At 33.3% G+C, this 27,875-nt stretch overlaps 1 protein-coding gene and 1 long non-coding RNA gene across 2 annotated transcripts; one reads left to right on the top strand and one right to left on the bottom strand.

The window, feature by feature from the left end:
• Positions 1-2,190: 2,190 nt before the first annotated feature.
• Positions 2,191-4,791, bottom strand: LOC123682715. The gene is made up of 2 exons (XM_045621472.1): positions 4,602-4,791; positions 2,191-4,259 (listed from the first exon to the last, which is right to left on the bottom strand). The coding sequence occupies exons 1-2, from the start codon at positions 4,691-4,693 to the stop codon at positions 2,306-2,308; spliced, it is 2,046 nt and encodes a 681-aa protein (XP_045477428.1). The 5' UTR covers positions 4,694-4,791; the 3' UTR covers positions 2,191-2,305.
• A 9,961-nt stretch (positions 4,792-14,752) lies between these two features.
• LOC123682712 lies at positions 14,753-21,511 on the top strand. The gene is made up of 3 exons (XR_006747855.1): positions 14,753-14,907; positions 17,520-17,742; positions 20,831-21,511. It is a non-coding gene; the product is annotated as an uncharacterized LOC123682712 (long non-coding RNA).
• The last annotated feature ends 6,364 nt before the right edge of the window (positions 21,512-27,875 follow it).

Here is a 27,875-nt window from a genome sequence, read left to right as displayed (position 1 = left end):
TTTTGCCCATAACAGCTTTAACTCACTCACTAAAAGCATTTTTGCATTAAATCATTTTTAATTTGTGAATTTTAAAATTTTATTGCATTCTATTATCATCTTCAAGTGGGTAAGAGGTGAAGAAATTCTTGAAGTTACTCTTCTGAATATATTTTTCGATTAAATACTCAGTAAAAATTCTATAAAGCAATTGGAATTCATTAGATTTTTGGATAACTCATTGAAGAACAAAAAACAGATATAACAATACTTAATTTCAATATAGAATATAAATAAACTATAGATGCAATGCCAAGACTTTGTTTAGGAATCCAATTATAAAATAATTCTCTCTTCATAGATTTATATAATCCTCATGATCACCACTGTCAGAACAAAACATCCAGTTAAAAATCCAAATATCCAGCATTCAAAATAGTGCTCCTTCTACTTTTACCCTTGAATATACTTGAAAAACATTTTGTTTTCTTTCTAGAGTTCACTGTTGGATAATGCTGGCATTTTCAAATAACCAAGTTTCCTCCAGATAAATGAATTTCACATTTTGTTGCAAATATTCTCTGTATTCACCATAAAATCGTACTCAACTTATTATATTTTTCTGTTTATCAATAAGAATTTTCCTTTTATTAACTGTTTTGAACTTGAAACCAATTAAGTTTATGTAATGTTGTCTTTGATTGATTAAAATCCAGATGCTTTTTGGTCAAATTTCATCCAGGCTGATATATTGGTTGCTTTTGGCTCGACTTTTGGTAACAATCAAATCATTCAATGATTCTTTGAAGGTGAAATCGTATTCCACAGGTTTTCTTCCACTAATAATCAAGGTTGTAATGACTTGCCTTCTTCTATTTTCAAACAATACTGTGAGAAATACTCAAATAAACTAATCAATGTGTGTTTGAAATTGATACAACTTTTAAGTTTCAAAATTTCTTCGATCAAACCCAATAACACAAACAAACTGAAATCTTACCTCCTGTCAATGACATTTCCAATGCCAACCAGAAATCTGCAATTCAAAATGTTACTGAATGAGCCAGTACCAACTTAATTTCGATTTTCCAAAGCCACCCGGGATGTCAATAATTCCTGAATGGACTGTATCAAATTTGACTTGAAGAGCGCGAAAATGAAAACATATCAGTGATACGATATTTCACTCAATACGCTAGTTTCTCCACGAAGAACGCACTTCTTATGTCCCATAATGAATCAACGTTTCATATCAACTCCAAATATACAGGGTGTATCAGTTATAATCGTTAAAAATTTAATGGGAAGAATCTAATTATCTCTGAAACAGAAACTTCAAATTTGGTTCTGTAAAATAAATTTCACTCAAAAAAAAACCAGTAATTCGAAATTGCCTTATTTATTCCTTAAAAATAACAGTGACAAACTTTTTTCTTCGAAATAATTGAGATGTGACCGAATTGAACGCCACTGGTGGTCCACCAATATCGAAAATACCTTCATAAAATGGCCCTTAGGGGGTAGGGTAGGCAAGCAAAATTTCGTTTGAATCCGAGCTTCTTTATGGAAGCTATTGCATAAAAATGATTTTTGCTTGTGAACTTCAACACCCTGTAACAGGGATCGAGAAAGAGGTATATAATATACATTTTTCCGAATCAGGACAACGAGGAGAATATCTCATTAATTTTTAACGATTAAAACTGATACACCCTGTATTGAGATGAATAGGGGAGAGCGGGGCTGAACGTGCCGATTTTGACAAATTCTCATATGATTCGGATAAGAAAAGTACTATTTCTGAAAGAAGTAGTTCATCATAAGCCAAATTTAATCTACAATAAGAATTCACTCACAGATTTGACACAATTTCAATGGTTTTCAAGAAAAGGTCATTTTTTTAAGCAAAGTCGGGAAGGCACTACCAACCCCACTTTGGGGCGAGTTGTGCCGTAGCTGAGGTCGGTTGTGCCGTTGATAATTAAAGGTGTTTTACGTGAATGAAAATTAATTTAGGATTTAAAAACACAATTTTTTTCAACAATATATTTATTGCTTATACTTTTAACTAATCAACATAACTTAAAATTCAGTTATATATAACAATAAGCATAATAATAAAGAAAAACATAATATCTTTACTTATTTAGCTATTGCAAATATAAAAACACATTTCAGTCAACAATTTGAACTTATTTTTGAACAAATGAGATCAATTATTGAATATATCAGTCTCTCAGGACTACATTAAAAAAAATAAAGAAGATTTCTTCCGAATTGTAAATTAAAAAACTTATATTTGGTCTTTTAGAGAAAACAAAACCAGTTACTCTATAGATGACTGATCAGAATAGCAATTTGGACATACAAATGCTGGGCTTTCTTCATCGTCAATACATTGTGAATGGGCCCAATTCTTGCATTCTATGCATTGAATCCATTTTTCTCTAGGGGCAGAATTAGAATATGCGTCACAACATATGATGCAATACCAATCTTGTTCCTCATCAGAAGTGTCATCATCTTGCAAGACTCTTCTCTTAGCGGGGTTCTTAGTCGTTCTTTTTGCTTGTTTACCTTGTCCCGTGCATTTTCCTTTACCCTTCTTTGTAGTTTCAATCTCTTTTTTCTTCTTTTTATTAGCATGTTCTTCGGCCAAAGCATCCTTCTCTGGAGTGTCCGTAAGAACAGCTGTCTTTCTTTTACGTCCTTTATTGCGTCCAACTAATCGAGGAGGTGCTTTAGGCAGTGGTCTTATGAGGTCTGGTGAGAAAATTATTGTATTTTCATCTCCCGCGTTGTTATCAGCTGATGATTGAGGAAGTTGGAAGCTGCAACAAGGGGTAGTCTCCTGAGAGCATTGACGTCCCACATGTTCTGGATTACCTGATGGTTCAACGCTGCAGTCGCTTTGCTGTAGAATTGATGGAGTAGTCTCAATCTCTATATTGCAGCCGACATTATTTGAGTCATTAAGATATTCAGCAGTCCTTTCTTGATTGTTTAGAGGGACAGGAAAGTGGTCTGTATCTTGTGAGGGTCGATTTTCTGGCATCGGGCGGTCAGTGACAGAAGACGGCGCATAATCTTTGTCTGTGAAGATATTTGGGTCATAGGGCCAAATGCCAGCCTTTTTAAATGCGTTGCTTATATTGATAGGAGTTGCTGCAAGCGGCAAAGCGTATTTTACAATACCTGGTATTTCATAAATGCTCATAGTTTTCCCGGGATTAGTTCTCAGCCAGTTGTTTTGAGCTTTAGAACAGTATGCTTTGAATGGGCCGTTGACACCAACATCCAGGGGTTGCAGACGGTGGGTGCAGTGTGGTGGGAATGATAATAATATAACAGAGTTTTTCTTGGCCTTTTCGATCACATCAATATCAATATGAGATGAATGATTGTCTAGTAGTAATAACACTGGTTCATCAGGACTAGGCTTAGTATGCTTTATGAAATGATCCATAAACACTAAGAACTCTTTGTTTGTCATCCAACCGGATTGATTACCAGCCCCAATACACTCAGGAGGACCACCTCGGATAAACAGGTCCTTAAATTTCAAACGCGGGAAAACAAACATCGGCGGAATCGAGTTTCCCAGAGCACTCACCGCTAGCTCAACAGTGACTAAAGTTCCACGTTCAGATGAAACAATTGCTCCTACTTGCTTTGTTCCTTTTTCAGCCAAAATTTTTTTCGGTTTTAACACAGTTGTGACACCAGTCTCGTCCAAATTCCATATACGTGAAGGAGTAAGATTATATTTTGTAATCAAGTCGCCAAGTTTTTCGAAAAATTGATTTACATTATATCTGTTGAACGAGCTCGCGCGTCCGGCACTGGTAGCTTCTGGTGTTCTTATTGCAAGAGTAGAGTTCCTCTTCAGGAAGTTTGTAAACCAATCCTTGCCAGCCTTACCATTGGTATGCCAAGATGGTGGGATGTGTTGAACATTAAACTTCACGGCACACTGGTAAGCAAGTTGTCGTACTTCTTCTGGTAGAAGACCAAAATAAATAGAGGCACTTTTCAAAATGTACTCAGACAGTTGTGCCTCTTGATCTTCACTAAACACCATTCTAGATTTAAAACCAACCGAAGGAGTAAGTCCACTTTTAATTTTTTTGACATACCTTTGAAGAGTTGTATGGCAAATTTCCAATTCACGTGCAACTGTTTTTAATTTACGTCCATCCTTGATGACTGCATCAGCCGCTCTTTTTAGAAGATCTTGGGATGTAGTTCCCCTTTGAGTTTTCCGCTTGTAATTCCTCATTCTGTCAAAGACAATAAATACAGGATGAAGTATCATGGCAAAAAGTATTTTATATCTTCCACAAGTGCTCGCATAAACTTAAGTATTACAGAAACAATGAAGGTTGCCGTGGGGTTGGTTGTGCCGCGGCACAAGCAGCCCCCCATGAACGGCACATTTTACCCCGTTTATGCGAGTGTGATATTTTGCCCTACATATAAATATCAAAGCGCTCTAAGCATTATAATCATACTGCATAACAAACTAGGATAAACGACAAACATTTTACTAAAACTTTCATATTAAAAGGACGAAAAATGCCAGCTTGTGACCAAAAAGTATTGAGACGAAAATATTTACTTACGTAGAGCTCGAATACACACACATGCACTGACACCCTGTCCCTTCGGCGGACGGAATTAAACTGGCATGCGCATGTCCCGGACTGTTAGGCATTACGTGAATAACTGCTATCTTATATCTATCTCTTTCTGTTTACGAGATATTCGCGTCGGCACAATTTACCCGCGGCACTTTCAGCCCCGCTCTCCCCTACCTAAATATAGGTATCAGAAAATCAGAAAACAAACTTCTAGCTCGCCAAACGACGTGAAACAACGGATGACACTAGGAGAGCAATAGTTGCCATTTGGATTTCAGCAGGTAGATACAAAAAATAATAAATATTCTGCATACTATAAATTCGACAATTAGGAAAAATATCGGATTCCAAATATTCAAATTTGCATTTTTAATTGAGAATCACTCAAATAAATATATTTAATTCAAATAATATTGGTACATTCATAATGATATGGTAAAATAGTGGATTTGTAAATATATCACAATCCGACAACGTAATCTAACCATGTAAGGGACATGTAAAAATTGCGTATACTCCCTCTATCTATGTTTATTCCTTTATGGTTTTCGGAAAAAATTTTCATTATATTTACCTTGAAATCAATATTTATTACATTTTTCTTCTCCCTTTAATTTTGAATTTTTTCGTTCAATTATATTTCTCTTCTACTATCGACTTAAATTAGGTTGAGGTTAAGTAGTCTCGTGAAATGAATTAATATACACCTTATTGAATATTAAAAAAAATTTTTTTCTGTGATTATTGTTATAGAGGTTTCCCAACAAGAGGTTTAATTTTCATATTAATAAAAACTAGTATACAGGGTGCCCCGTGAACCGACGTCAACCCGGCGCATGTTGATAGCTTAGGTTTTCGAGATATCGACAATTTTATGAGAATCATCAAAATCTAAACCTTGGTCATTGTAAATTGTACATTCTTACATCAATTATTTCGCCAACACTTTGATATTTTGAAACTAATCATCTTCAAATACAAATACCTTGTCTACCATTTTCTAATGTTTCCTTCTTTTTTCGTGAATAATTTTATAGTTTCATGAAATGTCGGACGAAAAATTCTTGGAAGAAATGTTAAGATGAAATATTATCACTCTAAGCGAAGTCGAAGTATATTATTTTTATTTCAATTTCTTATTTATTTATTGGAATTTAAATTCGACATTTCAGTCGAACTTTGAATTTTTTCAGATGATTTTTTTTTGATTGAGAATAATAAAACACCAAATCATTTGCTATGCTGAAGATATGAGGGCAGTTCATAGAAAATCTGGATCGAAGCGATTGTGGGACACCTGTATATGCTTTTCACAATAATTCAGTAATCTCCGAAAAATGCTTACAATAAAAATATATCTCCATTAATCATCAATCATTTTCCTGACGTAGTTATTTGTTTTTTGGTTCAATTAAGCAATGAATAAACAAATAAAATATTTCACAAAAGTCGTGAATTCGAATCGCAAACAATTTTATTTATAATTTGATCTGAATTGATAAATAAGTTATGAAATTCATGTTAATTCAATAGCTAGTGTGTTTGAAAGAATCCAGAATATTTGCTTACATTTCGGATAATATTTCATGAAATGAGAATAGCTTCCAAGAAAATTTTTCAATTATACAGGAATAACACTATACTCAATAAGTCTCCGGCTTAACCAATAAAAGCATATTTCGTAAGAAAAGAATTATCGACTTTGTCACAAGATCAAAGGAATAATGTATCAGGTATAAAGTCCCTCAAAGATCTTATTAAGTTCTTTATTAAATTTGGCCTATCTTTCGGTCATTTACATGGCCATCTTCAGGGCACTGGAAACAATTTTTTACATTACGAAGGACTATAAAAAATAAAAAAAAAAACTCATGTGTGAGTAAGACTTGAAAAGCATATTTCTTCTTGGGAATTCATCAGCAATCAGGATACCATCTTTTAACCGTTGTTGTCGATGGAGCACTATCTGAATATCTATTATCAAGGTATTGCTTTGCTTACACAGTAATTTTTTCCATCTTGAAACAGTGTTTAATTGATTTATTTATAAATAAAAAAACTCGTTTTCATCCAGTTTTTAATCGAAAATAAATTCATCGTCATTTAACATTCATATCTAGATCCAGACTTAATTTTATGTTTAAAAATTTTGACACACTTATGAAGCTAACGAGGAAAAAAAGTGGTGTGGCACAGGTGGTGCCATCTATGCGCCATTCCCGGGCCTTATCAATGTGACGTGTTACCATTGGCGTATCTAGAGATGACTCATGGGGTGGTGAACAGCACATAGAAAAAGCAAAACCTTTCACTAGTTCATGAAAAAATATATTTTTTTTTAATTATTACATTAATTTTTTTTTATTTCTTCTAATCAATGGGGAGTTATGTCCCCAATAACCCCCATGCATGTTACCAATCATATCTATCAGAATTAGTTTTTGAAGAAATATCAAGATTAAATATGTTGACAGATGATTTATTATATTTTGTAGGATTCGGTGAATATGCATCAAAACAATGCAATATATGCATCTGAAATATTAATTGCATTCATGCATTCATGCAAAAAAAAAAATCGTATTGTAGATTTGAAAAAAAATATGTAATAAACTGTCAAATAGCCTTCATCCACTAAAATATTTTTAAATTCTCAGAAAAATGGTTCTGAGTTACATGATACAAGAAGAGGGAATGATACTTTCACTCTGTAGGTAAGATTCAAATAATTGGAAGCAGTTTCCTCGTTTTGTAAGATCTTAGATTTATATGCAGTATCTTTATCTAAAACTGACTACATTCTTTTTGCAAAATTACTGTTATTTAATTTACTTAATCCATCAAGCACATTTTCCTCAATTTTTATACGGTTTTCTAAAGAAAGTTCTTTGGTCCACAATTTCGAAGTATCCTAGGAAATATGTATAAGTAAAATCCAATTAACAATCTCCTTTGAATTATAAACATTTTGCGCATCTTCTATGATCGCTCCTACATATGCTTTTCGCTTGTTCGGAATCGAAATCGTTAACAATTTCGAAAATAAGTTAAAAATGTTGAGCGTAATTAGGGATTCATCAACCAACGTAGCTTGACATTTTAACCAACTACTTGACTTGAAAACCAAACTCGTGAAAAATCACCTACTTGAGCTTGGCTTGACTTGATTTTAGATATTTATTGCTTGACTTGATATAAAGCTACTTGATATTACTTGGGCTTGATATTCATGAATCGAACGGCTTATATTTCTGCAATCTCGTGCGCGCTTAGACTTAACAGGCCAATTGAAAAGTCCCCGGTCTACTATAGTAAAACACATTTTTTTTGGCAAAATTCGATTTTATTATTCGACAGCCTTCGAGGGCGATACAGCGATTATAGCGATTATCTTCCAACTTTTTGATACCATTTTTGTAGTACCATTTCTCTTTCGCTTCAAAATAGGCCTCAGTTTCAGCTATTACTTCTTCATTGGCGCTAAATTTCTTTCCAGCGAGCATTCCTTCTTCAATTTTTTTTCACTTATTATGTATTAAGATTCTATAATATGTTTGTGTTAATTTTCTCTTAGAAATAGCTTATTATTTTGTACTTCATTATATATGACTTGTTCCATACATTCTTTGTAATATAATGTCGAAGGGATCAATAAAGAATTCGAATTTGATTTCTTTTGAGGTCTGAGAACAGGAAAAAGTCGCTGGGGGCCAGATCTAGCGAATACGGTGGATACAGAAGAAATTCGAAGTGCAATTCCAGCAATTTTTCCATTGTTTTCATTGATTTGTGACACGGCGCATTGTCTTGATGAAACAGCACCTTTTTTTCTCAAAATAGGGCCGTTTTTCAACGATTTCATCTTTCAATAACGCTATATAACAATCGATGTTGATGGTCTGGCCCTTCTGGAGGTAATCAATGAATATTATACCTTGCGCATCCCAAAATACTGATGTCATAACCTTGTCAGCTGACTGTTGTGTTCCTCGCTTTGGATTCAGTTCTTCGTGTGCAGTCCACTCAGCTGACTGTTGATTGGACTCCGGAGTGAAATGATGGAGCCATGTTTCATTTATTGTTATTTCAGGTTTATTGCACTTGAAGAGCTCCAAGCACTGCTCAGAAACATTAACACGTTGCTGCTTTCGATTGATTGTGTGCTCGAGCAGAACCCATTTTGCACACAGCTTTCTCATTTACAAATATTAGTGAATAATATGATGTACACGTTTAGAATTATTGATATTGATAATATTGAATAACATTAGCAAAGATGATATCTTCACAATGTTGTCATGAACGGGTTGGTCAAAGAATGTTGACCAACGTTCATTTATCTCCGGTTGAGATGTTCTTTTAACCCCTGGAAGAGCGGCTTTCCAGAGGTCTCGGAGAATTAATAATTATGTGAATTCACAAATATATTATGTGTGAGTTCGGCCCGTCGCTTCAATGGACAGGTCTTTTTAGTTGACTTTCTTTCTCTAGGGACAGGATTAGTTTGCTGGGTCAATGAAAATCGATTTAAATTTTAAAACTAAATATAATAAAGAAAAATAAAAAAAAAATAACCAAAATTACAATATCCCTGAAATTTCTATGTTGACTCAACGGCCAAACTTTTATAAAAAAACAAAAAAATGTTTTAAATAATCTGTTATTCAAATAAAAGAAACAAAATACCAACTCTGAATTTGGGAGAATCGGGACTACTCAAATGAACTTATTTTCATCGAAAAAAAAACATTCCAACATCAACAAATAAAATAAAAGTAAATAGCCAAAAAACTTGCCCTTATCCCACGATGCTAGGTGAGTATTTTAGGCCCTGCCTAAACCTAGTTTTAATTTTTTCAAACTGTTCACTCGAAACGTGTAATTCCTTATATAACACCTCACTCCCGATCCGCGAACTCCGATCTAACCAAATTTATTCCAAAACAAATTCTAAACTTTATCCCAGAAAATTCCTATTTTACTATTTCTGACCTAATTTAACCGTTCTTAGAGTTAAAACAATTCCTTCTTCCAAAAAAAACTTAAAATTCCTTCAACTCTCTATCATCTACTAAATTTCCTTTATTTTTGATTCAACCTTTAAAAAAATTACTCTGATCTTCAAAAGAAATTGTTTTAATCTAAGTCCGGTTTCGCGACCGACGTTCTAATTCTCAACCCTCCTCAATAAGAGACCCTAAGCGATACTAACTTCCTCTCAACAAAATCGCAACATCGTACTTATCTCAGACCGCCCCAACAATTGCCCAAATTACCATGCCAATTAGATCATTGGTTGAAAGATTTTTTGTCCTTCTTCATTTTTTGTCAACAGACCTTCAACCTCAGTTCAAACTAGATTTTTATGCAGTCTCAGCAAGAACCATACTTCGAATTTGCCTACAGCCTGACGGATTTTTTGCACTGTCATATGTGACCAAAAAGCATTTACTGAACTTAGATAAGTCAAGATTTCCCCGTATCTAAATATATTCTTCTTATCCGTGAAAAATATATCGATTTCACCAACGCAGTGAGACGATAAGTAATGAAAAGCAATAATCGATAAAGAATATATCCTGCTTCCAAGATAAGATCAGTTTACACATGTCTCGACCGCTCTTCTGAATTTAACGTCCATCGTTCTGAATAATAATTCCAATAATTTCAATAATTTCCAAATTCCCGATTTACTACAATGTTTGCTATCTCGATCAACTTCACGTTACGGTCGTTCAAAATAATTTTGTGAACTTTTTGATTTTTTCGTCGATGACAGCCTCTTTTGGAAGTCCACTGCATTTTTCGCCCGCTGTGCTCATTTCACCACGTTCAAACTTAGCATACCAATCAATGATGGTTGATTTTCCTGGTGCAGACCCCGGAAACTCTTCATCAAGCCAAGATTCTGCTTCAACTGTATTTTTTCCCTTCAAAAAGCAATATTTTATCAGCACACGAAATTCTTTTTTTATGAAGAATGTTATTCTTTCAAAATCAACAGGAGGAAATACAGACAAATTAATATCAAGAACAAAAACTGTGAGAATCTTGAGGAACATGCGCGGAGAAATACTTGAGTGAAGTTTTGTACTCTTCCTGATAAAATGTTTCGTTGACCTGGAATGTCTGGAATCATAAATAGTCCAGGAGGAATCGGCGCATGAGTACCGAAAACTATTCCACCTCAATTTTTTTATGTGATCCTCTTCAAATTGTCGTACTGATAATATAAACGCATGTTGCCATGGGGCAACCCCGGGCCATATTGTTTAAACCGAAATTGTTTAAACAATTGCAAGGAATTGTTATTTTTCAACCGGACAAATTTTTTTTATATTCTGTATTGAAATACAAATAAAAAAAGGCCTTTTAACTTTTTACGATAAAGTTAATATTTTTAAAGATATGAATTTTTAAAGGTTCGAAAAATCTCAAATTTGGGTACTTTCGACCCATGAAAAATATATTAAAAAAAAAAAAAATATTAATAATATTTTTTTCTTAATTCTTCATACAATAGTTAATAATATTGTAAATAGAGATCTCAAAAAATTTCATTGTTTATACCTGTTTTTTAATTTTTAATTTCGCGCACTCACAAGTATGCATCGCTTACCTTTAAGTATCGCCGTCTCTCTCTGACTCATGCGCTGCATCGGCCTCTCTGTGTCTTGAATCATTATTTATCATCTATCTCAAAAACTATCAACTTTATCAAGATTTTTAAAGAGAGCAATGTTATTATTAATTAAATTTTCTACAATTTGTTTTGTATAAAGTTTTTTTCTTAAATCAATTTTTCAAAAGTTATTTAAGCATAAATCGGAACATGTAATTAAAATTACTTTTTTATAAGTTTATGTTATTTTTTTTATGGTAAAACAGAAAATAATTACATTAAATAATTTCTTTAAACGAAGGTTATAGATGGTGAATTATGAAATAATGAAACATGATCTAAAAATGAGTATTTATTTATCATCAACGTCATTTTTATAAATCATATCCTTACAATCTTCTGAATCACAACCACATAGAAGTATGCAACTAATGTTATTTTTTTGACAATAACAAGCTTTCGTTTTACAAGCTTTTTTACAATTACACGGTTTTTTAAGATTAGTTGAAAATGGGCTTTTGTTCATAAATAACGGTAGTAAAGTACCATTCTCTAACTTGTATCCGAAATTTGTACCTCTGAGTGCGCGAAATTAAAAATTAAAAAACAGGTATAAACAATGAAATTTTTTAAGATCTCTATTTACAATATTATTAACTATTGTATGAAGAATTAAGAAAAAATTATTATTAATATTTATTTTTTTTTTAATATATTTTTCATGGGTCGAAAGTACCCAAATTTGAGATTTTTCGAACCTTTAAAAATTCATATCTTTAAAAATATCGTAAAAAGTCAAAGGGCCTTTTTTATTTGTTTTTCAATACAGAATATAAAAAAAATTTGTCAGGTTGAAAAATAACAATTCCTTGCAATTGTTTAAACAATTTCGGTTTAAACAATATGGCCCGGGGTTGCCCCATGGCAACATGCATTTATATTATCAGTAGGACAATTTGAAGAGGATCACATAAAAAAATTGAGGTGGAATAGTTTTCGGTACTCATGCGCCGATTCCTCCCTAAAAACAGATTTGTAAAGAAAGGAGATGTCAAGTATAAAAAAGAAGAGAGGGTAAAATCGGCCACTAACGAGAACAAGAAGATCGAGGGTTTACTGTATGTAAGTGTAAATCCACACACAAGCCAAAGGAAGCTTGGTGTAGCCTGTAATATAAGTGAGTATTGAGTTCAAAGGATCCTCAAAAAGAATAAGTATCATGCCTTCCACATTCAGCTGCACCAGGCGCTTACCGATAGTGATTTTGAAAACCGTCTGAATTTCTGTAACTGGGCAAGTTTTCAAATTGAACAGAACCCTAAATTTTTTGAATTTGTTTTATTCAGTGATGAAGCAACCTTCCACAATTCCGGAGCCGTCAATAGGCATAATTTTCACTATGACTCTGTAGAAAATACAAGAATTATAAGGGAAATAGGTAGACAATCAATGAATGTCTGGGGAGCAGTAATCGGCAATCATGTGATAGGCCCTCATTTTTTCGAAGGAAATTTAGATGGAGCTGCATATTTGAATTTCATTTAGAACATTCTTCCGGAATGATAGCAGTGTTACCTACGGAAATACGAAATGAAATATGGTTTCAGCATGATGGAGCACCCGCCCATTGTTCTCGTCCTGTGAGGGATTTACTGGACCAACAGTTTCCTAATAGATGGATTGGTAGGGGCTGACCGACAAGATGGCCTGCTAGATCACCGGATCTCACCAAAATTGATTATTTTTTGTGGGGACACATAAAGGGAATCGTGTATGATGAAGTTTCAACAACAGCTTCCAATATGCGAGAGAGATTTGTGACTGCTTTCCGAAGCATTACTCCAGCCATGCTGATGAGGTTTAGTGGGTCATTCAACGATCGGATCGCTTTGTGTTCCAGAGAAGGCGGACGGCACTTTGAACATCTCTTAGATCATTAACAACATTTTTCTTTGTCTTTTTCAACGCCCGTTTGTTTTTATATCAAATATTTGAATAAAATTTTCCGTTCTGATTTCATTTTTCTTGCCTCCTGGACGCAGGAGTGAAAATAGCCCTTTGGTTACTTTTGAAAAAATGTAAGATTTTTAACTGTGTACATCATCATGAAAAAAAATATAGTGTGTTACATTTGAAAAACTCGAGAAATAACAATTTTAAATTCTTTATATTTGGACATTGATAACGGACACCCTCTATAAGAGAGGTTGATCATTTAGGAACGATGACTAGACAAATTTTTAAGTTAAAAGAAATTCTGATCAAATTCATGTTTTTATCGCTTCTGAAAATCGATAATAGTATATTCTAAAACGAGTTGCAGAATGGGCTCCTATTCCAACACGAATGCGAAATTCGAAAACGAGCGACGAAGTAGCGAGTTTTGGAACGCATGAGTGTTGGAATTGCCTTCTGCAACGAGTATTAGACGATATTTTCTCTATTTCAGTCAAGTTTCGTGAAATATTGTCGAAATTCACTGAAAAATTCAGATTATATATCCTAGTGACTTTTTTATTGTATCTTGGCAGTTGGTGTGACTGTTACGAAAATTGACAGATTACGGAATTTCAATATGAATCGTATGTTTCGAATTTAGACATAATTTACAATTACCCATTAAATTCGTGAATTATCTCTGATGAAATCGATTTAACACTACAGAATTAAGAGAATTTGCAAATAATATAGCAAATTATTTCACTTTATCCCCAAATTATATTATATTGACAATTATTGACGTTTGTTAAAATTTGATAGGATTGGAAGTCAGCATAGGCAACCACACGAAAAATATATCTGAAAACGATGCTGTAATGAGTTCATTACAGCACTGTTTTTAGAGCTGTAATGGACTCATTACGATACTGAAATAGAGAAAGGGCTTTTATCGAATTATTGATTCGTTGAAATTTTGCAGTACCGTTGGAAAAATATCCCTAATATTTTTCATCATGATAGAGGTATTGAAGAGCATTGAAAATATGCAAAAATATAAGGGGTGTCCCATTTAAAACATAACTCATGTGTTGAATAATTTTATTTGGGAACACCCCGTATATCAGAAAATAATTTCCAGATATGCAGAATTGAAAGTACAAAGGGAATGCTTTTCAACTAAATTTCTAAAACGTCTGGTTTGGCAGCTATGGAAGCCTAACGCACTATTGAAGGACCCTGTATAAATCAATAGGAATTAAATTAGAAAACTGCCCTGGCCATCCATCATTTTGAATGTCAACATGATTTCGACTTCGAAAATGTAAGAATAGACAGAGAAGTAATTACTTCAAGCGATGTATAAGTGAAGTTATTCAAATTTCACAATACAATACACGATATAATAAATTTGAATACTGATATAGAATCACTCAGTGTTGTTCACAGTAATTTGTTAACAAAAATCAGAAATAAATAAACCGTCCATCTAATGCATTTCCGCCCGCAGCCCTGTTTTTGTTGAAATCAATAAAAAGTTGATAACAATGCGATTATACATACCACTCAATATGTTTCATTTTCCATTCATCCCAGCTCATTGTTCGAAATTCAGATTTACAAGAGTGAGTTTGGAGTTATGTTATAAAGTGATTAGTTTTGAATAAATGAAAATGATTTGTAGGTTTCATATCCACATCGTACTTACTCAAAAATACATCTGAAAAGGTAAATACAATTCGACAACCAATAACTTTAACAATTTTTTGTCTCGACGTATCTGACTGCTATTATAAAAATTTTTTAATTTAAGTAAAATACAGGGTGATTCACCGCGATGGCCTATTAGGAGTTTATAGAAACCTGATCACAATTTTGTACTGAAAATTTGCATGTTTGCTCAGCAACTTCCGGTTATACCGAAAACAGACTACTACTTTCTTATTTCAAATGGCCCACCCAGTATAATATTTCCTCATTAGATAGCTATTTTAACGACTATTTTAGCAATATGCCATACCTTGGGTGAAAACTTAACGGTTCATGAGTTAATGGGATTCTTATAAATAAAATATGGCGACGAGGACTTACATTTTTTTGAATATTTCTGCAGACAAAGTTTGTTTCGAAAAAATCTTTCTCAATTTCGATTCTGCGAATACGTAGTAATATAAACCAGGGATTTGGACCAAAAATGTAGGGGGTGTTTGTCAGAAGATCATAAACTTAGACGACTCAAATTCATCAAAACTCAAGATTTTCAAATAAGAACCTATATTTTTTATTATTTATTCGATTCTACGCATAAAAAGAATGGGGGTGGTAGTATGTGTCCGGTATTACCAGAAGTTGTAAAGATCAGAAAATATTTCAGTGAGAAAGATCATTATCTCAAACCCCAACATGCAAATTTTCAGCACAGAATCATGATAAGTTTTCCATAAATGTCTAATAAGACGTTGCGGTGAATCACCCTGTATATTTTAGTTTCGTTCTTATAATATTATACAGGGTCTTTCACGAGGAACCTCACCCATATTTATACGGGAAACTACTGAACGTATTTTCATGAAATTCAGCACTTATAAGTATTTCACGATGCTGATGAAATCTAAAATATTTTCAAGGCATGAGCACCTCCGGTTTTTCCGGAAATGACGTCAACTTCCGTTTTTCAAATTAGAACACCATTTTTTTATTGCAGAAATAGATTCCTTAGAAAATTTCAAGTTATTTTGATGTATCATTTTTCAGTTTTGGTTGGAAAATTCTCTCTGAGCGGGAAAATTCGTAAAAAAAATCGAAAATAGAGCTCCGCTGAAACAAGAATAACTTTGAGGTTTTTGGATGGAAAATTTTCATTTTTGGGATTTTTCAAGATGTAAGATTGATGTATCCACTTTAGAAATCGAAATCGCGATTCATGATACAGGGGGTGAAAAAATCGCTTTCAAAGTTAGGGATGACAAAATCGTGAAAAATCAATTTTTTCAAATTAGAACCCCATTTTTTTATGGCAGATATTGAATCTTCGTTAAAAAATAATGTGAGTGTATGCATCACACCCTTGCCCTAAAGTGGATATTTTCTGAGTTATTCACAAAAAACTGTTTTTCGTCTTGAATTTTCAGCTATTTCTTTTCCCTTCACGCCAAAAAGATGAAATTTACAGGAACTGTTACTTAAACCATGTTTTAGATTTTACTACCCTAATATGCAAGAGAAAAAAGTTACAGGTTGTTCCTAAATAGATGGCGAATTTTGATTTAGAGATCTCATGATGAAAAAACTTTTCAAGCAACGTGTACCGCTCAATCCTAATGAATACAGTATCTAAAATTTATGCGAAATTTTTTTCAGTTTTTATTTTTGGCCCACAGACTTGGAAATTTGGATTCCAACTTAACCACTATATGGTTGAGATAACTTGTTCATTCAGCTTCAATATCCTATTTTCAAAATTTCGATACGAGCATTTCTCTCTGAAATATCGAACTTTGAATTGAAAAGGATCTTTTTGTCTTTAACCATCAATATCTGACCAATCAATGTTTGCACAGAAAATTTAGGGGATGTTTTGAAATCTTGAATGAATTCTCTACAAGAGGTAGCTATGGTATTCTCGAAAAAAAATTTTCTTTGTTCTCTACATTAATTTGAAAAGTTGATAAAAAACGGGCTTTTGGAGGCTTTTTGGGTAATCAAGCGCTGAATTGAAAATATCGAAAAAACCATCAATGTTGAGTGTTCGTTTTACAGTTCAATATCACCACAAAAATCCAAGAGAATTTCAATTCAATCCATGAAGCGGTTTTTTTGTTTCATTCGATCGAATTTTCAAAAAATTGGTGAGATATTGATGGTTAAAATCAAAAAGGTCTTTTTCAATTCAAAGTTCGATATTTCAGAGAGAAATGCTCGTATCTAAATTTTGAAAAAAGGATATTGACGCTGAATGAACCTGTTATCTCATCCATATAGTGGTTAAGTTGGAAAAAGTCTGGACCAAAAATGTAAACTGAAAAAATTTCGCATAAATTTTAGATACTGTATTCATTAGGATTGAGCGGTACACGTTCCTTGAAAAATTTTTTCATCATGGAATCTCTAAACAATAAACTTCAAGCTTCAAAAAGCTTTTTTTCAAATTGAGATACGACCATTGTTATCGAAAATACAGCCATTTGAAAAACCGCTTAAAATTTCGAATTTTATTTTGATGCTTTTATTTATTCCCCTAGTGTATTTTGTGTTGCTGAAGTAAATTCTTGTACACTGTTGTTTTTTCCGTTATGTTTACGTCAAAGCCAATATTCATAATGAATGAATAAATGTTTCAGTATTGAAGAAGATCCAAACTTGGGATCCTTTAGTTCAATAAAGATTTGTTTGATTTGCCCTGTTCTCAAGCCACAAACCTATTTTTCAATCAATTAAATATAAGGACACGAAGAAGACAATTATGACTACAAATAAATAAAAACTGTCATGAAAGATCATCTGCTTCTTCCGTGCATGCATAATGAAGAAACTGATCGTCTACATTCAAGCACCATTAATAAGGTAAGAAATCGGATCTAGGAGCATTTTTTGGAAAACACTTTGAACTTAGTTCATTAAATAACATCTTTACTTGTCTCTAATTATTTGAATAAAGTTCATTCGTTAGGAACACAGCCGCTAAAAAAAATCATCTCTACCTGAAAAACAACACCAAACTTTTTATATACAGGGTGAGTCTTTGACTTGTACATAAATTTTAACCGAAGATTTTTGAGGTCAAAAGAAACACTTTTTTCATTTACCATTTTTTCCGATTCGGCCCGGTTAAAAAGATATAGCCATTTCAAATGAGCTAATTCACCCCTAGAAACCGGAACACTGAAATTTCAAATTTCGAGTGTGCAAATTTAAACACAGCAGTGAGATGCATAGAAAACCTGGTGTGTCTAGTTATACCTGTAAAACTTTCAGAAAAACGGGAGATTTTTCTGATTTCTGATTTTACTTGATTTCGAAGGATCGCGTTTTTTTCAGATGGCGCATACATCGTTAACATTTGACATTTCTCTCAATTCTCGATTCTTGTGAACCAAGGGCGTAGATCTTTTATTTTCTTGGGGGGGATAATCGAAAAAAAAATCATATCATATCCGTATTGTTAAAAAAAGAAGTTTGATTACTATTATTACTCGAAATATTTTTTTTATTACTAATTCGGTTGTTCTTACCTTATACTGGCTGTTCTCAAATTAGAGGTACGAAGGAAAATGAGAAATTACTCGGATAATTTCGAGAAAAAAAAGTTTCATGAATATGAGCACATAAACGCTTTGCTTTCAATATACAGGTTGTTTCTAGTGTGTTGTACTTTTTGTGATGTTTATATCAGTTTATCAAATATTTATTAATCTTCGCTACAGATTGGGTAAATAAATACCAAAACTTATAATTTATGCATTCATTAGAGCTTACTAGCTGGATCTTTATAATAATTAGGATTTTCCTGAGGATTACTAGAGATTTTTTCTCGAAATCGATAGAAGATACGACAAAACTATAACAAACCAAAAAGTGTAGTAATGGACCAGAGTTTTTTCTAAACTAACAGCCATTCACCAAAATATAGTTTTGGAGGAAGGAAGCAGAAAAAATATCACCCTGTAGATTTGCATTCAAAATTAGCATATCACATGGTGAAAACTTTAAACTTAAATATCTATGGCAAATTCAAATTAAATATCTTGTGAAGGGAAGGTTATACGAGAAAAAACTTAAACTTTAACACATGTATCTCAAAACAAAATGTTTGGGGACTCATACTATAGGACTTTTTTTCTTAAAATGATCCGGAAATCTGTCATTTTCATTTGTATCTACAATTTAGGAACACTGTGTAATTACTCCCAGTATCCCCCCATTTCTACGCTCTTGTCGTGAACTTTGAGTATAGAACAATAATATTTTATATTCTATGGTCTGTCATTATATTCTATTCATTTGAGTAAAAATTCAATATGAACTGAATTGTAATTCATTGTGAATGCTTGCAGTGCCTAAAATCAGTATTTCCTTTTTAAACGGAACCTGACAGATAGCGGTAATTCGAAAATTTTTGAAGAGCGTCCCCTTGTAAAAGTGTCCCAAATACGGTAATTTCTCGTCCCTGATACGGTAATCTCAAGATTTTGGGTTGGCAACGCTGCCCCTTACAGAACTCTGGTGAAGCAGAACACCAAAGCAACTGGTGGGTCTCTCAAAAAGTCTGAAACAAATCGAATCAGTAAACACATCAGGTATTCTATGCATCTTACACTTACACAGCAGTTCGAATAATCTATGTTCTAACCTAAATATTCATTTACAGCTTAGAACATTAATAATCTAATAATCTATCTATATTCTAAGATTTACAGTTTACACTCTACACTGTTATTGTTAAATGATATTTGATATTATGTTAGCATGAAATGAAAATTTCATGATTTGAAGAAACCCAATAGAATATTGAAGTTCCATACATATATTCAAGAAATTTAAAAACAATTTGTAAAATAATTGTGTGGATGCAAAATAAATCACTGTGCATTCTGATAGAAACCAATTCCTTTATGAAATGAGGCATTTGATTTGTTCCAACTATCTCATAAAAATATTGACCTGCATCAATATTTTTGAAGCCATCAGTGTGAAAATATGGAAATGACATGTTATGGCTCTGTAATCAATGGAAAATGTTAGACTCCACTTGTAATCAAATTTGTTCTATAATATGTACCTACATTATAGCCACCTCTACTACTTGATTCATCTTGATTTTGGCATTGAAAATAAATGAGAAGTATTCAATATAAATATCCACAATAGAATATCCTGTTTCTTTCAACTCACCTAATTTGTTTTCACATTAAAACAATTATGGCCCTCTTGGAAAAATGTAAATCATATGCTCTTAGGATGAATTTATGGAATAGCCAAAGAATAAAAGTATTCAATCTCAATCACATGAAAATTTGTCTAGTATGTACCTAGTCCTAGTCGTATGTTTCGATGTGAGTTTGATGACCCGAAGAAGAATACAGTATTGTTCGATAGCAGCAGTCTTTAGTGGGATATTGATTGTTGTCATCATAATGGGACTATTTTGTGAAAACTTTTTTAAACATGGGCTTTATGAATAATCTGGACTTTTCAAAAAGAATGTTGATTTTAGTGAAGTATCTTCTTATTATCAGAGCTGTGCCAAAGCTCAGTAATTTGTAATCAAATCGAGGAGTTGAGGTGAGCTTATTCAAATAACTTCATTTTCAAACTAAGTTGGCTAGTACTTCAATTCTAAAATCTGAGACATGACATCATACTAAATATTCATTTCTGTGGTTTTTTTTTCCACAACAGAACAGAGTTGCATTCAGCCAAAGTACCCAATTTTTTGAATTTCACAGATAATTTTTTTTTTTAAGATCAAATATCAAGAATACTTTTATTTTTCAAATTAGCCAAATATTCTTCAATGAACGTTCAAATTACTCTTAAGAGTTGGTTTCTTCGAATTTCTGGTATTTTTATGGGATGTAATGTTCATAATAAAGAAACAGAAGAATGTGTATGGAATCTTGTGTTCGGAGAATAATAGCTTTTTCTGCTTCAGAAGTCGACGGAAAAAGGCGTCTGCTCGAAGGATAGGACTTCATAATCGGGGTGCTTTCGCAAAGCGCCAGACCTTGGAGGCTGGTTGTAGGTCGGCTTGGAAGAATTGGCCACGGAGAACTCAAAGGATGGAGCTGGTTGCTTAGCAAGAAGAACCTGCTGAAGGCCTCTCAACATCTTAAGGAATTGTGTACACAGTGTGCCCTTATGTATCCGTCTTCGGTGCCCTGCAACCTTAGGGCTTGCCTGGTCAGTCTGGAGCCAGATACCAACTCGAGGTGAGTTTGTCATAGAGAACATTAGAAATTTTAAAATTTGGTTTAGGTAATTCTAAAAATATTTTTTGTGAGGTAATATAAATAACTTAATATCTCCCATTTTTTATGGATGAATGAGATGTCACTTTGACATGTTATACATATATGTTGAACTCATGGAAGAATATCAATGCCTTCTGCACTTGTATTATAAAAAATATTTGCATTCAAAATAAACTTAAATCCATGCGCATTTCTAAGACATACTGTGAAGCTCTGATATATACATAAAAAAAGACATTTAATCAGAAATTGGTTACCACAAATATCCGCTTTATCTTGGTGAACAAATTTTTTATTATCCCCGTATCACATTAGGCCTTCTTTGTGTCCATTTCTGAATGAGCATGCCTATTCTTGACAATTTGATCAAGCCAAATCAATTCTAATTCAAATGCCATATATGGCTAGATTATTTTTGAAATATATTATTATTGTTATATTTAGAACATTCATCTACATTTTTAATCAAATGTCGCTTCATCAGTTAGCTTTAGGGGAATTGGGATGAAGAAAAAATTTTAAATAATTTAAATAAATTACATTTTATTGACATAATATTATTTATACAATATTTATATTTATTTATTCAATGTCAATGATTATATCAAAGATCCTTTTTACAAAATTATACAATTAAAAAAAAAGAAAACCTTCCGGATGGAATCGATGAATCATGATTCATCGATTCGATTTCATATCAAATATCCGGAAGGTTTTCTCTATGATTAGTGATGTCCTACATAAGGGGCAGGACTCATTTGAATGCGCAACCCATTGCTGCAAGCACTCCTTATGGTAGCAGTGGATGCATCCTGTGAGGTATATGTCTCCTGATATCTCGCTGAGACAAACGCTACATTCTCCTATTAGTACGCCTCTAGAAAAAAAAATATATACGTATTAATTTGTTGTTTGATAGGTACAATATGATTATTATTCATTTCATACACATTTCTGACACATATAGAATAAAAATTACACAGGTACAGTGCAATTATGATATTTCAAGAATTGTTAAAAAATTTGATGTACATCCTTAACTTTCCATAGAGTCTAACACTATTCTATTAAGTTCCTCCTTTGTTAAATTATAATTAACAGGGATGAAACAAATTGCATCTAATAGATTTTCAGACATTGTGAATTGTATGTTTGAAATTAAAGACTGTTCTACTAACTTCTACTAAGTTTAGCAAGACACTGAATGAAAACATAGGGAGAACAGAACCATGAAGCTAAAGAACTTCATAGAGCAGATACCTTTTTCTTCTTCTTTTCTTTGGGATCTAGGATTCTATTCTCAAACTTATAATATTGATTTTGAACGATCAAATTGATGAAAACATTATAACAGTATGCCATAAAAAGATTAATTATTCATGTATTTCAAACAGAAAAAATTATTTGGATGAATATGTTAAAATTTTAATATATTTACTTGAACACAGATTCACAATTAGGGTGGAGATCTTCATAGAGCAGATACCTTTTTCTTTTTCTTGGGAAATTTTTTATTATCCCCGTATCACATTAGGCCTTAATTGTGTCCATTTCTGAATGAGTATGCCTACAGCCTTATCTTTCACAATTGAATCAAGCATCAATTAAACATTTCACCCTGATATATCAAAATGCAGGTCGACCAACACCATTTTTATCTGTTTGATGTGGCATTGTTCAAATTATAAAGGACACTTTCTATAACAGCGTTTCTGTTTGCAATTCATGTTTTGTTGATTGTGGAATTGTATTAATGGCGAAAATATTAATCTTTCAAATATTTATTTACAAAACATGAACATAACTTCAAAAACAACTTCAAGGTTTAAGGGACTTAATTCTGTCAGCAAAAGATTTTGAATTTGTTTAATCTTTATTACTCAATTATTTTTGACATAATATGTACATAAATGCCTAAATATGTACATATGTACATTCATAAAAGACATGTTACATGCAAAGTAAAATATAAAATATGTCCCATTCTACATTCCACACTACACTGCATTTTGTAAAATATTTGAGAATAAAACTACTCTTTTTGCGATAAAAACAGACGTTAATACATATGTGCTTTCAACAGTGTCAGTTAAACAAAACAATTAGCATTTTAGACTGTCGTATTGCCGTGAAACCCCGAGGGGGACCACCTAACAGTATAGCTGAATCCTAGACGCGTTTCGTATAATGCGAATTTTTTCGGTTAATCGGGATTTTATTTTTGAATAGTTTGTTTCGGATTTTGGAAAATCGGGATTGTACATTGCATCCCATTTTGGGTGAGACTGCCAGGTTTCTCGCTTGTTATTTAAGATAGAGCCTTGCGGTTTTCACGTTCCTGTCCTACTTTTTCGTGAAACTCAAGTTGGTCTAATCAGATTTTGCACAACTGTTTCCGTTCAAGAGATACAGGGTGATTTTGGAAATTGATACTTTTCGGACTCCTCCTTTATCTCCGAAGTTATTAGAAATAATGCAGAGGTGAAAACTACGTCTGAATCAGAATTTTGCGTTGAATCCAGTGGCGTACTCAATTTTTTTTCGGGGTATGGTTTTGAAGATTCAACACAATCCTATATTTTTTTCAATGGGACACCCTATACATCATTACTTCGTTGAATTCGTTATTTTTTTCCTTGATTTAGCGGACTCTAAATATGTAGAGCAGTTTTGAAATTCTACACATCGAAAATAAAAAGTTATGTCTTAACCTTTCTTAAAGCACAAGAAATAAATAGACACAATAAAATTGGAATTTAATTCAACGGCCGTTTTCAAATATCTTTCTGCACCTAAACGTCTGAACCATTTATTGGTAATTGCTGGAATTCCCAAGATCCCTTGTACCTACCCCATATTTACCTATACAATAAGTAGTATTTTCAGTTTTGAAATTATACATATTGAAGATATGCGAACTACTAAATACCTATGTCGTTTTCAACATGATCTGTTCACGATTAATCTGGATTTTCGAATAATAATATTGAAAAATATCGAATTTGACACTCTAAAATAAATATCGAGTACCTTCGATATGTAGAATTTCAGAACTGAAGTATCTACTTCATTTTGAAAACTACTAAATATGTGTTTTTACCTGAATCTGGTCACGATAAATCAGAATTTTTGACTAATTCAACTAGATCATAATATGTTTCGTGTGGTCGAAATCAATATGCGAAATATTAATCGTTTTCAACTGAATTTTATCACGATAAATCAGGATTTTCGACTAATGGAACCAGAACATAATATCTTCCGTCTGGTCGAAATCATGATGTGATATATTGAAAAATATCGAATTAGATACTCTAAAATAGATATTGATATGTAGAATCGTAACACTAAAATTCTGCTTAACGAAAATTTTCCATAAAAATGGGAGCTAAATGTGTCGTTTTCAACTGAATATCATCATCTGAATCTTATTATTCACTTCATGTTAGAAAAACTTTTTTGAATTCAATAGAATTTTCTCACACCAAAATATTACCAACAGCGATATATATCAATATATCGATTTTTTACTCTTACATATTTCGATAGCGTCAGAAAATACCGATACAATATATATCGATAGTTTTCTGTCCCTTGCCCATCCCTAATCGAAATGACAAGTGTTCATCCATATTGGCGCTAAAAGAAAATATAACCTAGATGCACGGTGGTACAAATCTTGAACACATACGTTCACTGACCAGAATAATTTAGTGAAAATAATTCGAATGAAGGAAATTGAATAGGCGAAAGTCGGGTAGTACGGGACACCTAAGCTTTTTAATTTTTTTGAGGCAAAGTACATACAAAAAAATTAAAATTGGCATAACTAGATCATCCCAAGAAAAGGAGAATCAATATTTTAAATGAAATAATTTTTAAGAAATGACTCCAATCCAGTTTTCAATGCATAACAAAACGCTACATTTTTTGAGACTCTTAATTGTGGAGGGTAGCATGGGACAGGTAATCAAAGAAGAAAATGTATCAAATAACTTTATTGAAAGAAGCAATTTAACTGGGTAAATCTCTGCAAAAGTCGCATGTATAAAAAGATGACTTCAAATCGAGGTCTGCGCATGTGCCCATTCTTTACATTTCTGACATTGTATCCAGTCTTCTTCAAAATTTTCCTGGCAAATTAAGCAAGAATAATCTTTGTTTGAGCTATCATTATTGTTGTTCATATCATTTTCTTTATTCAGTGTTGTGTTTTTATTCATCATTTTTGTTGTTTTATTTTTAGCTGTAATTCCATCGAATTTTACTTTTTTTGATACTTTTTTAATTTCGGCTTCTTTAGATCGCACCTGTTTCTCTTCTAAAGAATTTTTGTAAGGGGTAGATGTAAGAATTTCACTCCTTTGGGCTCTCCTTCTTCTCTTGTCCAATCTTCTCTTGCTACAGCCTGGAATAGGTGATATTTCTTTTGAGAGCGTTTTAGCCGTTTCAATATTCGGCGAAAATGAAGATTTTTGCCAGTTAGAACTTCGATTATTTTTAGCAGGAGATGACGGTGGTGTTTTATGGTTGACAGATTGTCTACATTTTGAAGGTAAGGGGTGAATTTCGGCAACAATGGTCTAAATTTGTGTATTAATCGTGGATCCTGAATCTCCATGCTGGAAATCCATCCTATCCATTTGCTCCATTTCGATAGAGCCTTCAACTGTTTTATGATTGGCGGATTCTTTAGATATTGATGGTATGGAATGAACTTCGGCAAAACTGGTAATTTGTTCATTGATCGCAGATTCTGAGTGTTCATGCTGCGTGTTTATCTTTTTCTTTTGTATAGAAGGTTCGTCGGTTTCATGATTTGCTGGATTGGCAATATCTTCTTTTTCAAATATTTCGCCGGTGGTTGGAACATCAGTGATCATAGATGGAAGGAAATCCAAGTCTGTAAGTATGATATATTCCAGTACATTGAAAGCCCTTCTGTGCAATATCTAAGCGAGCAGTCTGGGAAAAAACCTGTGCAACTAAACCTGCTATGTCATATTGCCCTATCCTCGCACCAGGATGGGATCTCATCCACATAGAACAAGCTTCACTGTAAGATAGTTTGAAAGGTTTCATGAATGTTCTATCCAATGGCTGTATTTTGTGTGTAGTATGAGGCGGAGTACTAAGCATGTGGATATGATTTTCACGAGCATACAAAATTACCTCAAGATCTTTGTGGCTACCATGCCCATCCAAAATTAAAAGAATGGGATTAGATTTAGGTGGGTGAGAATGTTTTACAAAATGTTTAAGCCATGTTAGAAATACGGAACTGTCCATCCACCCATTAGTTTGTGCCACACCAATAGCTTCATTTGGTGCACTGAACATTAACCTATCATTCATTCTTTGCCTCTTAAATATAAGTAGTGGAGGGATGAAGGTACCTGTGACATTCATACAAACCATAACTGTCACATTCTGTCCTCTTTCAGCTGATGTCATTTTTCCAACGTGTCTTTTTCCTTTTTGGGATAATACTTTCTCATTTTTATGGACACATGAGATGCCTGTCTCATCTGCATTGAATATACGGGATGGAGGGAAATTGTGAGTATCCATAAGAATTTCAAGCTTGTCAAAAAACAGATCAACTTGTGGCTTATTGAAACCAACAGCTCTGGCCAAGCTAGTAGCTTCTGTCGATCTCAATGACAGATCAGGATGGTGCTTCACGAATCCGTAATAAAAATCCTTTCCTGCAGTCTTTTTATGAGTATTGAATCTATGTTCAATTTTTGAATTTACTGCCAAATCAAAAGCGAGTTTAAGAAATTCTTTTTTTGTAAATGGCATCAATCTATTATCCATATCTTTGACATGTTCAACCAGAAGGTTTTTATATTTCAAAGGAAACGTGGCTTCATACCTTCCAATTTCAGGTTTTGAATGTATTTCCAAACCATTGTTTATACCTGTAACTCGTCTGTGTAAGGTAGATTTTGGTACATCAAACCTTTTAGCTGCATCTCTTATCGCGTGGTGCTCTTCTGTTACATATTTTATAGCCCGAATGAGGTTTTCTTTAGTCCAGGAACCACGATCAATCGTCCTGCCCTTGAATTTTGGCATCCTGTAACAAAAATACAAAACTAAACATTCTTTAAATTGTCCCAAGGTACCCGAATTCAATATGTCCCAGGTTACCCGAAATCCAAAAAATCGTTAGGGCAGTGACGACTTCTAACCACTCGATTTTTTGGCGGATTTTAAATACAAATTGATTTTATAAGGTGTGTGAATAAGTCTTTCCCGTTTTTTTTCAAATTTTGAGCCTTTATTGTGAAAAAATGGTTACAAATGAATTATTGAAAGTATTGGCCATCGCTAGCTACAACTTTTCCCCATCTTTCTGGCAACATACGAATCCCGTTGCGAAAAAATTCGACCGGTTTGGCCTCTATCCAGTCATCCACCCATTTTTTGGCTTCCTCGTAGGAATGGAAGTGCTGGTCAGCCAGGCCATGCGTCATCGATCTGAAGAGATGGTAATCAGACGGAGCAATGTCTGGACTATACGGCGGGTGGGGTAGGACTTCCGATTTGAGCGTTTCTGAGTATGTTTTCACCGGCTGTGCAACATGTGGGCGAGCATTGTCATGTTGCAAAATAACTTTGTCGTGCCTGTCGGAGTATTGTGGCCGTTTTTCTCGCAGTGCGCGGCTCAAACGCATCAATTGTCGTCGATAGACCTCGCCTGTGATCCTTTCATTCGGT

The sequence above is a fragment of the Harmonia axyridis genome, chromosome 6 (assembly GCF_914767665.1).
Source record: "Harmonia axyridis chromosome 6, icHarAxyr1.1, whole genome shotgun sequence".
Taxonomy (NCBI): domain Eukaryota; kingdom Metazoa; phylum Arthropoda; class Insecta; order Coleoptera; family Coccinellidae; genus Harmonia; species Harmonia axyridis.
Note: the sequence above shows the minus strand (reverse complement) of the source record. Positions and strands in the feature narration are given on the sequence as shown.

Excerpts from the sequence above, each read along its gene's own strand:
- LOC123682715 (XM_045621472.1), bottom strand. The coding sequence starts at position 4,693 with ATGCCTAACAGTCCGGGACATGCGCATGCCAGTTTAATTCCGTCCGCC. Across the intron at positions 4,260-4,601 it reads TGTGTGTATTCGAGCTCTAC|AATGAGGAATTACAAGCGGA; the intron begins GTAAGTAAATAT and ends TGTCTTTGACAG.